The sequence below is a fragment of the Lycium barbarum genome, chromosome 7 (assembly GCF_019175385.1).
Source record: "Lycium barbarum isolate Lr01 chromosome 7, ASM1917538v2, whole genome shotgun sequence".
NCBI lineage: Eukaryota > Viridiplantae > Streptophyta > Magnoliopsida > Solanales > Solanaceae > Lycium > Lycium barbarum.
The window spans coordinates 126977251-126992110 of NC_083343.1; the positions used below are offsets into that span (position 1 = coordinate 126977251).

A 14860-nucleotide genomic window follows, 5' to 3' on the forward strand; every position below is an offset into this window, starting at 1 on the left:
TGTGAGTAAGGTTTTGCATTTGAATCCATGTTTGGTATTGACGTCTAGAACTTGCCCTGTGTGTTCACAAAGCGAAATGAAGTTCGGTTGAGCCTAGAAAATGATAGAGGCGTTTCTTTGATTAGTCACTAAAAAGACTAAAAAGTCATCCCACCAACTTGCAAATAGCACCCTAGTTAACCCTTTTGAGCCTTTAGCCTTTTCTTTGATAGCAGTTAATTAGCCTTTACCCCTTCGTTCTATAAAACTTGATTTTTGATCCAAATACTCTATGAGCACTTTAATCATTTACATGTATAATGGGAGTTGGGATGTGAAATAAAGAGGGGAAATGGTTGTTAATTGTAATCTAGGAAGATAATGGGAGCACCGAATGAACAGAACTAATTCACTTGTTAGTTGGGAATTGAAAGAAAAAGAAAAAGAAAAGAGAAAAAAAAGAAATCTGAAAAAGACAGAAAAAATGTAGCGAAAAAGTTTCCCCTCTAACCTGTGCGACTTTTAAAAAGAGTGGTGCTTAAACAAAGAAAATGGGTGAATTGGGAGAAATTTAAAGGTTGGTTGGTGTTGAATAAGGGCTAATGAAGAAATTGTGCAATAATGATAAAAGTATATGTATTAAAGTGCTTAGGGAGGTTAGTCACTATTATCCAAATAATTCCTACCCGTCCCTTAGCCTACATTACAACCCTCGAAGTCCTACTTAATTCTAGGTTCGTCTTACTTGTATTAGTGGAGTGGTTACACTACGGGCAAGCCTATGGTATGTCGTATTTTACATGTGATATTCTTTGTGAGAGTGAGCTCACTTATTGATTTTAGGTCCATTGATTTAAACATATGGGATTCTTGAGAGATATGGACTACTTTATTTTGGTGAGGGCACATAATTAGCAATAGAGTGGTGAAGTGTTGATTTCTTGATCATAAGGTTGCTTACATGCTTTAAAGTGGTGTCGTTGGGTCAATTGGTTTTAAAATTGAAGTGTTTTTTTAGGAAGGTGGTCCTTGGTGCTAAAAATGAGGGTTTTAAATCTTTGGCATGGCTTTCACAACTTGGTTTATTGTTTTGGTTTTGAAAATTTTCTTTTGAGATAGTCATACTAGCCGAATCCCGTTGAGCTAGAAGTGTAGTTTGGTGTTGGTTTGTGTTGGCTAGAGGGCGAGCAAAGTCTAAGTGGGGGGTGGTGATATTTGGCACAAATATCATGTTTTGTGTCATTCTGCATCCTATTCTTATGACTTTTATTGCTTAATTCATGAGGCAATCGTCGTATTTGAACTTATGTCGTTATATTTCATGTGTATAGGTACGATGATGACAAACAATGGAAAACTGTGCTTAAAGTGAGTGATTTTGGAGCATATGACGATTAGACGAGGTGACGAGTCGAAGACCACAAGTGATGAACTAAAAGGAAAAATAACTGAACTGAAGGTCTCGCTTTTCATCCGCATCGCGTGAAGAAAGCGGACAAGACCAGCCCAGGCATTACCATCAGGCGATCCTTCCGCATCGCGGAAGGAAAGCGGGAGGCCTCAGGACATTGCGCTTTTCATCCGCATCGCGGAAGGAAAGCGGGGTTCTGTGCAGCTTTCCCGGTTCGACTAGGATTAGGTTTACTTATTTTTTGTTTTTACCCTAGGACTATATATAGACGTTTTATTAGCTAAGTCGGCAAGACTATATATTAACTAAGTCGGCAAGACTATATATGGACTCACTACTTTAAAATCACCGTTTTCCCACTGAAAAATGTGGCTATTCCCATTTGAATGTCAGTGAACAAAAACCTAAATAGTAGTGTTTTCACATTAAAAAATTAGGAAGTATTCCAGCGTTTCAATGAGTCACCATACATTTTCCCAGTGAGCTGGTCTGGTGGAAATGAGGTGGGAAAATCATATTTTATAATACATATTTTCCGCTGAATGTCGGTAAAAAAAAACCTCTATTTCTAGTAGTGACTCAACAGTTTGGCTTCACCGGCCTCAAATCAACCAATAGAGATCCGAGTCATTTCCCATACAAAACTTTAAAAAGATTCGACTGATAACAGTTGTGTATATGTTAACTCGAAGACTAGAGACATATAGCTAACCAATTGTCTCTGCTACTTGCAAAGTCATAAATACATGATCTTAACATGTCTTCTAATATTTGAATGGTGTGTTAGATTGCTCGTCCGTCCGTGAAAGGAACTTGTACTACGATCCGCTCGGATGATATCGCTTCGTGGAATGCCCTTAAAAATGCAAAGTCATCACCAAGCGAGATGGTCGAAATTATTATTGAACGCTTCGCCAGCAAAGATGCCTATAATGCCAACAAACCCAATGCCCCTAGGGCGCATTATAGGCACTTGAAGGCTTGGTGAACTTCTATTCTTTATTTGAGATGATAGACATAAGAACTTATGCAAGCTGGCATTCACATCAAGATAAATTTGTGCTTATTATACCACGTCGTATGTGATCTTAATCGATAAAAAGTGCATCAATTCGTGAGCCTGTCAACAGTCACTCAAACTGAATTAAGTTTCATGACTGTTCGTCGCAATTGCCGTTCACAAAATCATAGTGAGTTTCTCTAATTTCCACTCAAATACCTCAAGTCTTTTGATGGTGTCTTGCCGACTTAGTTGTCAATCTTGACCTAAGCATTTAGAATAAGCTCCTTTAAGGTGCTTTACCACGTGCTGTGAGCAACTTTTGGACTTCATGTTCTCAATTTCTTGCTAATTTATAGGCCATTCTAACATATCTCACGTTCTGCAACTTACTTTGAGCTTTGAAAACGTAAACCTTTGGGCATACTTTACCATGACAACTAGTACATTGTACTCAATTCTAGTACTAGAACTAGATAGCATTAGCCCGTGCAAGCACGGGCCCAACTTTGCATTAACTTGTGTATTTTATTTGGGAAAATGTTAGTATATGATTTGTTGAAAGCAATATTGTAATTCAATAGAAGCAAGTTTTGATTCTTGAAATGCGCGGGCTCAACATTTTGCATTAGATTATTTTTATTTGCACAAACGTTATACTATGAAATATCAAAAACAGTGTAATTCATTACAAGTGCAAAAGAAGATCATTCATTTAGTAGCCCAGGATCATGGTTAAATTACAAACTACTCTATACTTATACAGGTCACACCAGCTTTCACTGATCCTCCTCTGGAAGCTTTCACTAATCTTCCTCTGGAATTAAGACAGGAAAGCAAAAACCTTTCAGGCATATCATTTGGGTGAAGCGGGCCTGTACTTTCCTTGAATAGTATGAGCAGATGGCTTCAAGCAAATGATATTTTACTCTTTACAGAACCCAGAGGCTTCGGGATGTTATAAAGCCAGAAGATCTAATTGGCAGCGCAATCTTTGAGCAAACCACTTGAAAGAATGCCTATAGTCGACATCCCTGCACTTACACAGAATGGTTTGATCGATTAGAGTAATTGATCTGTCAACATTTTAAATCATAATCTAAGAAAAAATCTTTCACTAAATAGCAAAGACGTTTATATTGTGTAGAAGCAGTTGAACACGAAGTCTTAATGATCGTTCTTGCTAGCTGGACCGTACACATCACCCAGAAACAAAGTCAAGAGTAACAGAGAAATCAATAGTATGCCATTTCACTTCCAAACAATTGATTAATCTTCAACCAAAACATAATGATTTTGAAATACTACGTAAAGAAAGAGTAAGCTAAGCATTAGAGAAGAAGCAGTCTCTTAAAAGGCTTTGGCATAAAGCCAGTAGAAACTTACCAGCAAAATGGGCAAGAAGTTCTTGAACGGATATTTCACTCTTCTCGTGAAGCATGAGTTTATTACGTGAAGAGGAAACTCAACAACACCATAGTTCTAGATGTGGCATAAGAACTCAAGTATCATTCTATCACTGCTCCGTTGAATGCCTCCAAATATTTAATCCTGAAAGCAACATATGAGGGCAAAAAAATCAAGAGTCGATAAATACTCTTTCATCAAATGGGGAAAAAATAGGACTATAGTAGCTAGTGTAACAAAATATGACGAATACTTAATGTTGAGGCAAGCAACTTGGTTAAGAAAAGAGAGAAAATGAGAATAGTTCCCAAAGAAGGAAGAGAAAATGCAGATCAAGATAATAGAAATAGGCGCAACAGTTGAGTAAGCAGCCAATAAAAGCATAGAAATAGGCAACAAAAAATTAAATGAAACAGCATGTGAGAGGACTGCTAAGCAAATTTACTTATTTTGATAGAATTGACAGAGCAAGTCAAGAGCTGAACTTGTTTTTGAAGGACAATTCTGCTAAAGAAGAAAACATGCAAAATAACACGCTGTTGGTTAATATTCAAAAGAAACACATAATCTATCTAGAAAGATAAATAGACAAAGTTAAGAAAAGTACGAAGAGATAGCTGCAAAATCAAAGGAGCAAACTATGATCCATCTACATATTTAACATCTACAACCTTCTGGCTTGAAGATGTAAAATAAGCATCCGACAATCTTTCCTCATGTTGAAGATCTAAATTTATTAATGAAGATCTTTATTTCCAGCTTTAAAGGACACATAAGTTAGTTCCACATAGTAGATTATAATTCCCCAAAAAAAACTTTGCTCTCAGATTTGATTTAAATTAATACCAAGAGGCAGATGTATCGAACATGAGCTGCTTCTTGGCTATTGAGACCATCACATGTTGTAATTTCCAAAGAGGTAAAAGGTGTACACTCCAATAACACACACACACTAAATGAATTTATTCAATTGCAAGGTAAAAGTAATATCTAAATGTAAGTACATTGGTTCCAAGCAAGAAAATGTTTTATTTCTATTACCATAAATCTAGTTTACAACATTTTAGTAGTGAAATCAAAATTAGCTTAAAATAACTAACAAAACTTATAGACACATATAAAGTACTAAAAAATTACCTTTTTCAATAAAAAGGCGTTTCATTCTCTAGTCTCTCACAGCGAACAGAGAATTTGAGAACAAACAGATGGCGTCCAATGATCCACTCCTCATCTAGTTCACCTAGGTTTTCATCAGCCTCATTGCCTCTATAAGTCCAACTGTTTCTTGTTCTCAGTTCATTCTTAAAAATTAGAACAAATTAACTTATTCTGGTTCTTGGTAAAGGTAAAATTACTCACTTTGGGAACTACAAACCATCTCAATGCAGGATTACTTACATGTTAGTCAGAAACACAACAAATTCATAGACAAAGTCGAATTAAAATTGAGATTTTATTTATATCAAATTTTACTTTGTCTTGGGTTCGAAAATACTGAAAAGAAGTGATGATGAATACAACGTAGCAAGGGAATAAGATGTTGTACTTTTCCTTTGGTCAGACCTTTTTCTAGAGCCAAGGATCCATTCTATTTGGTTTTGATTTTCCGTACTTAGGAACCGAAAAATTCTTTTTTCAAACGTAGAACAAAATTTCTTTTGTTTTGCTGAAAATGGAACTTTGTATCCACCAATTGAGTGAAGTCGAGTCACAAAATCCCTTGAAATGCTTTTTCTCCAAATTGCCCCATAAAAGCACATAAAATGTTAAAACTTTGTTAGTCTAACCTTGTCAAAGAGATATGACACATTTTTGCAGGAGTCGTCATTAGTTGAGAAGTTAGAATCGCCCAGAATTTGAACTTTTTTATTGGATTCTTCTCTATAGTTTCAGATCTTTAAAGAGGCTTTTAAAGTCAAGGCATTTAATTCAAGGTTAATATCCTACTTATATCTCATTAACATCAGTCATTAAACTTGAGCAAAAACAAAGAGCACTGAAATTGCAGATTGAACTTTGTGAAGCATTAATCATTTGTAAAAGAGAATACAATTTGATTAAAAGATATATAGCTGGTCTTAACTATATATCCACCTAAACAGATTCTAATGTGTAAAATACATGTTTGACAGTTACTTTTACCTTTGATGTGTAGAATTAGGAACCCGGTTCCAGTCCGGTCCTTCAGAGAATTCTGAAGAGCTGCATCAGGCGAATAACCCTAATTTATGTGAAATTCCAAGAGATTCCCCAATGTTCATTTCTTGTCCAACTCCTGAAGATATTTCATGAAATTTTATACAGCTCCTTCAATCCTGTTACACACCATCACAAAAAGTCCCAGCATTTTGCATTTGCAATTGACAACAGACATAATACACAGTACATACCATCAAACCTTGTAATGGGTGAAGGCATCTTGCACCTCCCTTTTGAGAGCTTCCATGTTCCCATGTCTAGCTACTTCAATTTCTATAAATCTTAGAATTAAAACATATCCATCAACCAAAAATATACATCAATCTTCGAATTAAGAAAACAAAAAAGCATATAGAATACCGAAAGAAGAGCTATCCAATTTGAGGACGGTAAGCTTAAGGGGTTGCTGCCGGAAACTTTTCCGTTCAAGTTTAAGGAGAAAATTCTATGTGTGGAGAATCCAAGAGAGATGAGCATGATCTGGCTATTCTCATAAAAAAAAATATCTGCACAAAGGACATACGGACGATGCCTCTCCAATAACCAATACAGAGCCTCAGTTACAGCATCTTTATACCATGCCTTCTTGTTGTGGCAAGCCTGTTCCGTTATCTGCATTATGCTATTAAGTAGCTTTCAGAATTGTGTAGACTACTTTCTTCCTCGCATTTTCCTAAGGTGATTTACATTCCTAGCAATTTCTGAGCAGAGACACCTGTAGAATTACGTTGAACTGATCAAATAGTAGTGTCCATATCTCAAATAGACTAAATGCAAACTTGTCCCACTAATATAGTGGAAAATGAAATTATGTTCTGCAGATTTTATTGGTGAAAGGCATATATTTTCAAACATCATCAATCGTTGCACATATGATTGTAATTGTGCCGGTTTAACAAAAATCTGATTTACTGAGAAGATCACTTTCATCAACAAAGGTCAAAGAGCATGTAATGATAATTACTATGCCAAAGGAGCCAAGAAAGACGATAAACATTGGAGCTAACCGTAAGACAACTTCCAAAGTGATAAGTGAACAACACAGAACAAAGGGGTCTAACAATTCTCTAAGTCTCGTCATTTTGCGCTCATATCTGTTGGACTAATTTCTTCTATGTTTACAGTTAAGGATAGATCCCAAAAGAGCGTACATCATTAATGTGGTTCATCAGTTTCTCTCATAGCTACAGGTAAAAAAGAGCAAACAACTCAACACAATATTATTTTTTAATATTTTTATATGTTTATGGGTGATCAAACAGTAGTCTCGACATGAACTCTTTCTTTTCTGTTTTAGCAGATGGAACACTTATCATTGGACATTCTTAATGCAAGGAAGTATTTACTAACTACACAAGGAAAGGGCCAAAATACCTCTAACTTATGAAAAATGGGTCACAAATACCCTTGTTGCACCTTTTGGTCTATAAATACCCTCAACCTTCCAGAGTTACAGAGCAATCTGAATCATTCTTATGGATTCTCTTGGCTAAGTATTCTTATTATGTTTATTTGTCAAAATCATAAAGTTTTAGAATCATGGATTCTTGTCGACATATTTTAGGGGTATTTTTGGCCCTTTTCCGTTCTATATATATAAATCAAAGTTTGGAAAAGAAGTTTTTTATATGACATCACATTTCAAGCTCAGCATCCTAGTGAGGTAAAGACAAAAATTATTACTACGATTTTAAAGAAACTCTGTAGTCGAACACTTGGAAAAAATAATCCATTATTAAAAAAAAGAATCTAAGTAAAAGAGCTCAAAGACACAGAGCGTCTGTTCTGTAAAAGCTCTATAGTTTGTTACATCTAACAGTCAGTTTGAAAGAGGCATAAACATTTTAATAAACCATGGAAAATGAGTTAGCAGAATAATGTGCGAACTGGGAATGCCATAGGAACATGGCAAACACGTGCTCTAACCTAAAGATCACCATAGCCAAAAGTGCATTCAACCACATCCAAAAACAGCAGGAAACATACAAACGAAGAACAAAAAAATTAAATAGCAGATAGATTATAATACTAATCTGAAAATTGTAAGAGGCAACAAAGAAAACAATCAACACCAAAAGAGAAGAACGATAGAAGGGATTTTGTGCTGAAGAAAATTCTATAATCCGTGGAGAATTTGAGAGAAATGAAAAGGCAACAGACAACTGACACAATAGATTAGATATATTCACACACCGTAGGAATAATGAGGTGGATGCAGGAACGAAAGGCACGTAAAAAGCATGATTAGCTATTGCCTAATAGACAAAATGACTAATATACCATTAATAATCAATTCTATGGACAAAAAACTAACATGTCGAAACCAGGTGCTAAATACTCAAGGGCAAGAAATTGCAGCATAAGTTGCCTACAAATTTGCAATAAAATAGAGAAATAATAAGGGAAATCAAAAGCTCAAGGACAAACTTCTATTATGAAAGAAGAAAGACAATAAAAACTGAGATTTGGGCTAAGATGAAGAAATAATTGAGATGATGAACACCGCGGGAGAGATCTATGAAAAAATATGAAAGAAGGAACTTTGTAATATAACTACGCGCCGGCAGCAACTAATGCCACATACAACAACTAATGCCACACATGATAATAGCTACCAGGTTCTTAGACTCGTATGTATACCCACAAATTAAAAGTTTGGAGCTAAACTAACTAAAAGACAAAAATATTTGACATCAGAAGGGCTTATTATACTTGTATATATCAATTTTCCAGTTCTATGCTTCAGTTATGGGGGATTATTGTGCTTCTCTTTCTTGATTATTGCTTTGTTTGCTAACCCATACTGTGGTTCTCGAATTATGCCTTTTTGCTGTTCCAGAACAAAAGCCACGTAATCATTAGTTAGCTGATCTATAAACACGTAAATAGACCTATAAAAGTGAAGAATGAAAATGGACCTAGAAAGCCATACCCGTTGCTTTACTGGAGATACCGATGTCCGGGTCAACGTGCTTCAGCACCTTGAAGATGTAGATCATTTAACAAAGGAGAATACGAAGGACGCGCCGGTGCTTCACGACCAGGACACATCGCTTCTATTATAGCTTACCCAAAAAAGAAAATTTTATCATTGCCCCCTGGGCAGATACAAATTTCAAGCTCGGATCCTCAAATCCGAACTCTATGTCCTAAAGTTTGAGCTCCGTAGTTAAAAGTATATATGTCATCTTATATTTACTATAATGGCTTGAAGACAAACAAATTAAAAATCTTTCCAATCTTTGTTATATTTATCAATAGTGCATAAATTATTGAGATTGTTAACTAATCTTACTTTATTGGGGAAACATCACCTTCAAGGCATGTAAATATGCATATACTCCTTTCTGCTAACAATATAATCTATCAATGTGTCGCAATTCACAAACCAATGTTATATTCTTATGTTACTTTCTATTGCTGCTTTTAAGATGATTAGCTAGTGATCAAGATTAATAGCTTTTATTCGTATGTCTTCATTATAAATCACAGAGTTTACACAGAATTGAACTTCAAATACATACAATAATATTTGAAAAGAAAAGGTAAAATGCGAAGATAATAATCATGATATATATATATATATATATATATATCCTTTAAGTTTAAAATGTGGAACTCAAACTGAAGGTATGTGTGTCCTGAAATTTGAATTGTTTTGTTAAAACTTCAAGTCTATGTGTCCTGAAGTTTGAGCTTTGGAATTCGAACTTCAGGCTTGTGTGCCCGAGATTGCAAGACTAAAAGTTTACATGAATTCCACAATCAGTAGATGCCAAATATATGCCATCTTTCACTTCTTAGTATCGACTTAATAACATCGTTAACTTTCGCTCCTCTTCTATCGGGAGGAAGATGGTATTATCAAGTAACCACTTCAAGACTAATTAACTAAATCTAGAACATATCTTCCTCTCCCAGTCTCTCAAATTTATTCACAAAATATCGACCCTTGAGTAAATTTTCAATTTGACTCCGTTGTATTCAAGTCCAATCTGAATATCTACCAATATAGTACAGATTTTTCATCTGCAAGATGTGTCCCTTAGGAATTTTCAGACCCCAAAAGTTCAGATTAGATGCCCAACCAAAATAAACCCCTCTAATAGTCAGAAGAAAGAGCACCGTAGAAACATAAGTAAAGAATTAGAAAGAAGATTTGGCATAAAAATTGAAAAATGGGTAGACCTGAATTGAGGCTTTGACAGCTTTACAATGAGAAAACAACTCTGAGGTTTTGAAGAAAGAAACCCGATAATAAAAAGTTGAAGAAATAGACTAACGATGGTAAATTTCTAGATCTATGTTGTGCTGTCTATTTGGAGTAAAAGCCACCTGGAATGGATTGAGCCTACAATTTACGCGTAATGCAAACTTACAGTAACCATATGATAGAATGACTAAAATGCCCCTTGGACGACGAAACCATGGTGTAACTCGTGTTTCTATATAGTAGAAATATAATACTAAAGGAAAAGTTGACAAATTCACTTGCCAAACGCTTATTCCTTTCGACAATTGAAGTCGAAAGAATTTTAAATTATATACACTGACGTCTTATTACATCGGATCCGAATGCTTTTACGGATAGATTACTTACTATCTTTATTTTTTGTTAGTTATAGCCTATCGGGCAAAAAATCTAGTGACCGTTCATATTCGCTACTTCTTTCTGTCTCATGTATATATCATGCCAGTAGGAGAGATACTCCTTAGAAAGGATTTTTAAAAACATGAATAGATATAACAGATCTACGTTTCTTGAAAATAATACAAAGTAAATATCAGTTGATACATAAAATAAAGCTTTAAAATCAACTTAATCCTAAAGCAAACCTAATTACAAGCCGAATTATGACAATAAGCTGACACACACCGCCTATATAAGTATCTATCGGAAACACTATAATTTTACACCATTTATATAAAATTTTGCGTACCCCACTTCATTACACATTAATTAACGACCGAACAAGAAGCTCTAACCTCTCCATCATCTCCAGACTTAACTCCAAGACTAGCAAGCCTGACAAAAGACTGACTCCAACTTCGAAAAAATCCATTCTGATCATTCGCGAATTCCAGGACTCTTTCCTTAGTTCGTCCATCGCTAAACAAAACAGAATCGGACTGAAAAAGCCCCTTATGGGCTAATAAATCTTTGTAATATTGATTGTCAAAGAGTTGAGGTGTTTCAGGATCATTCTTGACAGTAATTGGGGAACTTGCTGCCCCTGCTGGGCACTGTTTTGTTAACTCAGCTGCATATTCTCTGTCTAATGAATTATCAATGAAAGTGAAATTGCCCTTTGAGTCCACACGAAAACGATTACTAAAAGCATTGCAATGTGCTGATCCTATTGTGTGCGCACCTACAATATTTGGCACAAAACAAAAGTATAATTAGCTTCTAATATCACTCTCACAAACAAACATACATCAACTTAAGTGAACAGGCAACAACAACGTACATACCAAGTATAATCTCACAAGTAGGGTCTGGAAAACAGGAAAACGGTTAAATTTTTGTGACCCTACCAATTAAATTTCACGCCTATGTAACATTACTACCAACTCATAAAGTGTGTGACCCTAACATTAAATACTTTTGGCAGCGTATTAATAGTTTTCTCACTGTTCTCAGTTTCCAAATTATTGACATCTTTTTTAATTTGGTTATGTATGGAAGCCGCCTCTCATTACTCAAATTAACATATCTAATTTTGGTTATGTATTGATATCTTTTTTTGTTTGTACCTCTAATGCCTAAAAATTTAATCATATTAAATGAGTTTATGAAAGAAATTTGGGATTTAGAGAAAGTATATGTACCTGATAGGATAACAAGGTCATCTAAAGACAATCCCTTAGCAGAAAATATATTAATCATCTGATCAATTGTGAAACTTGTGTCCACTATATTTGGTCTCACATTTGTAGCCAAACTAACCCTTCCATCTCTTCTCCCTGTTGGAATTTGCACACTTGGCCCTCCAGCCTGTTAATATCAACAGCAATGTATTCACAATTTATAAATTTTCTTTTATCAAAACAGCAAAAATTAACACATTAATCTAAAGCAGATTAACTACTATAAATAGGCGAATTTCCGAGAAACATTTCCATTGGAACGCTACGAAAATATGAGATTTTTGGTGGAAAATCCATCAAATATACATTTCCGACAAGTCAATTTCAGACGAACTCATCAGAAATTTAGTAGTGATTAGAATCGATTATATGAATCAGAATTGTCTATATCCCTCCATTTATATTCGTCTCAAGCTAATATTGTATAATTTTAGTTTTCTCTAATACAACAATTTCTCTATCTTTTCAACAAAAATATATATCAAACGTGTGAAAAAATGAAAAAAGTCATAATAGTGATAAGTATAATTACTTTCCGGGTAGTTTTTCCCAATTCTTGCCCTAAATTCTCGAGGACCTGACACATTATTCAGAATTTGGTGGATAATGAGCATATCCCTCTATCCTTCTCCATTTAAATAGCATGCAAACAAATGAATTCTTTTATCACAAATAAATATGTTGTTGCTTTATCACATATTAAATAAACTAATAAGCAAAAAATTCACTACAAAAAAATAGGAATCATCGACGGACAACTTCTGTCACTAAACAACAAAAATCTATCACCAATCCTAATCAACAACTGATTAGCTACCGCTTATCAGAAAATATTGTTAGCTACATGCTAATTAGCGATATATTAGCAACGAATTAGTATTAAAAGAAAAAAGAGGATAAGTTTTGGAGCATACGAATTCAACAGCATCTCTAGCAGCCAATGCAACAATATCAGCACAAGAAACAGTAGCAGGGCAAAAGAATTCCAACACCCTTTTGGCAGATTCTATTACTGGATATCCTCCAACTGATCTGTTTGCTGGATCACTTCTCTCTGTATTATTGCCTTCTAAAAGTATAGATGCATCACAACCCTGATCAATCAAAAACATAATTTAATCTTACCCAAAGTACTAATTTATTTATTTATTTGGTTATTTTTTCATGTACTATCATTCAATGAAGATTTAAAATCTTCATCAAACTTAGGTAAAAGTCTATCCGATGTTTATACCAAACCGATGGAATTTACTACGGTTGAGTGTAAACTGAGTGAAAATACATATTAATTGCATGGTTAAGTAATAAAGTGTATATAAAAGCTATGATGCTCAGAGTACACTTCAAAAATTATACCAGTTGCCTATAGGATCTTCAAAAGGTATGTATTTTTTTGAAGAATCCGATACCGGCACACTATCTTGTTTGAAGAGGCCGCACAGCATAGTATAGAAACACATGTCATGTTATGATTTGTCCGATAACACCAGGTAATTGCTCATAATAATTAAGTTGAATTAAGTAGCATTGCCACATACAGAATGAAGGGTGGTTAGCTGACCGCCTGACCCTTCATCGGAATATTATATTAAGTATATAGAAAATAATTATATTATGTATATGGCCAAAAATTACTTCTAATAATTATATATATTAAATCATTAATACTCTTAGCGAAATTCCTAGCGGTTTCACCACCTGTTGAATTAGCAACCTAAAAAAATAACACAAGTAGCCTACTAAAATAGGTTAATTATGTTGATACTGTAAAATGCTTGCAAGCAATATAAATTAAAGTACACTGATAATGTAAAATTTGATGACAAGTAGATATTTACCTCAACGAAGCAATCATGAAAAAGGAGACGAAGAAGTTTTCCAGGGAGTGTTGGATCCATAGAAGAAGCTGATCTCACTGTATTTTTCACCATTAATTCAGCTGTAGGACAAGATAGTGCATAAAAATCAAAGGAAAGGCTTGAACATGAAGTTGGAAACTGTGTCAAAAACAATAAACCAAGGAACAAAAGTTTGTAATACTTGAATAAACATAGTGTTTGGCTCAAATATTTTTGCAGTTTCTCCATATATTTTTGGTAATTCCTTTGTTTTCTGTTTCTTGCCCAGTAACAATGAAGGAATAAAGGAAAAAGAAGAAGGGAAATGAGGGTTGAATATTTATGGGCGCATTTATTTGGTTTGGTTATATGGCAGGAGATAGTAAATGATTTTAATTATTTTCTGACAATGTGGGAAACAGATGAATTCTAAAATAAGTACTTGTGAAGATTTTTTTGGGTTTTATGAACTGTATTCTTGCATGTTCCAGTATGATTGTTCCATACTTTTTAAGGTGTAACATTAATCTACCCCTTTAGAAGCTTGCTACCCATATTTGTGATAAGTAACACATTTCTTTATTACTTTTTTGCACATTTTTATAGTATTAACTAATGTTAGCAGGCAGTTGAATAATCTTAAATTTGGTTTGACGTATATTCGTAGTTTCTCCATATATTACAGCTAGGTGTTATATATAAACAATCCTTTTCTTCTGTTTAAATTCTTTCCCGGTCTGTTTCTATTTCTTTCACAGACGATAAGTTTTAAATCAACACAAGCAAGGCATATCGTATTGAATCAGGAAATGACAGGAATTAGCTATAAAATTCGTCACTAGTCTTTCGCTAAATAGCCTATAGCTAACAAGCATGATTTATTATAATCCATCATTAAATAAGATTAGCGATGGATTTTTATTGTTTAACCACAAAAGTTATATATTCGTTGATAATTTCAATTATTTTTTTCTATAGTGACCAGAATCGAACCCCCTCTATTATTGTTGTCAGGCAAATGTATAATGTATTACTTTGATCCAACGTACAATTTGTTAGAAGTAGGTTTTGTCTTGTCTCTTTCTTCTCATTAGTTGGATAGATTTGGAACCTTTTTCTCATTAACAGTGGAAGTCATGGAGAAAAAAGGAAGAG

The 14860-nt window shown here is 34.4% G+C and overlaps 1 protein-coding gene and 1 long non-coding RNA gene across 3 annotated transcripts; both read right to left on the minus strand.

Annotated features, from left to right (window-relative positions):
• Positions 1-3085: 3085 nt before the first annotated feature.
• LOC132604290 (uncharacterized) lies at positions 3086-9499 on the minus strand. Of its 2 annotated transcripts, XR_009568698.1 has the most exons (5): positions 8929-9499; positions 6357-8826; positions 5940-6269; positions 3777-3941; positions 3086-3424 (listed from the first exon to the last, which is right to left on the minus strand). It is a non-coding gene; the product is annotated as an uncharacterized LOC132604290 (long non-coding RNA). The 2 variants fall into 2 exon arrangements; XR_009568697.1 differs by having other exon boundaries at positions 5940-8826; positions 8929-9498.
• A 1219-nt stretch (positions 9500-10718) lies between these two features.
• Positions 10719-14160, minus strand: LOC132604291 (peroxidase 46). The gene is made up of 4 exons (XM_060317737.1): positions 13706-14160; positions 12782-12961; positions 11829-11994; positions 10719-11368 (listed from the first exon to the last, which is right to left on the minus strand). Exons 1-4 carry the CDS (start codon positions 13952-13954, stop codon positions 10953-10955), a joined length of 1011 nt encoding a protein of 336 aa, XP_060173720.1. The 5' UTR covers positions 13955-14160; the 3' UTR covers positions 10719-10952.
• Between the last annotated feature and the right edge of the window lie 700 nt (positions 14161-14860).

Excerpts from the sequence above, each read along its gene's own strand:
- LOC132604291 (XM_060317737.1), bottom strand. The coding sequence starts at position 13,954 with ATGGAGAAACTGCAAAAATATTTGAGCCAAACACTATGTTTATTCAAG. Across the intron at positions 11,995-12,781 it reads CTAGAGATGCTGTTGAATTC|GCTGGAGGGCCAAGTGTGCA; the intron begins GTATGCTCCAAA and ends TGATATTAACAG. Across the intron at positions 11,369-11,828 it reads TGACCTTGTTATCCTATCAG|GTGCGCACACAATAGGATCA; the intron begins GTACATATACTT and ends CAAATATTGTAG.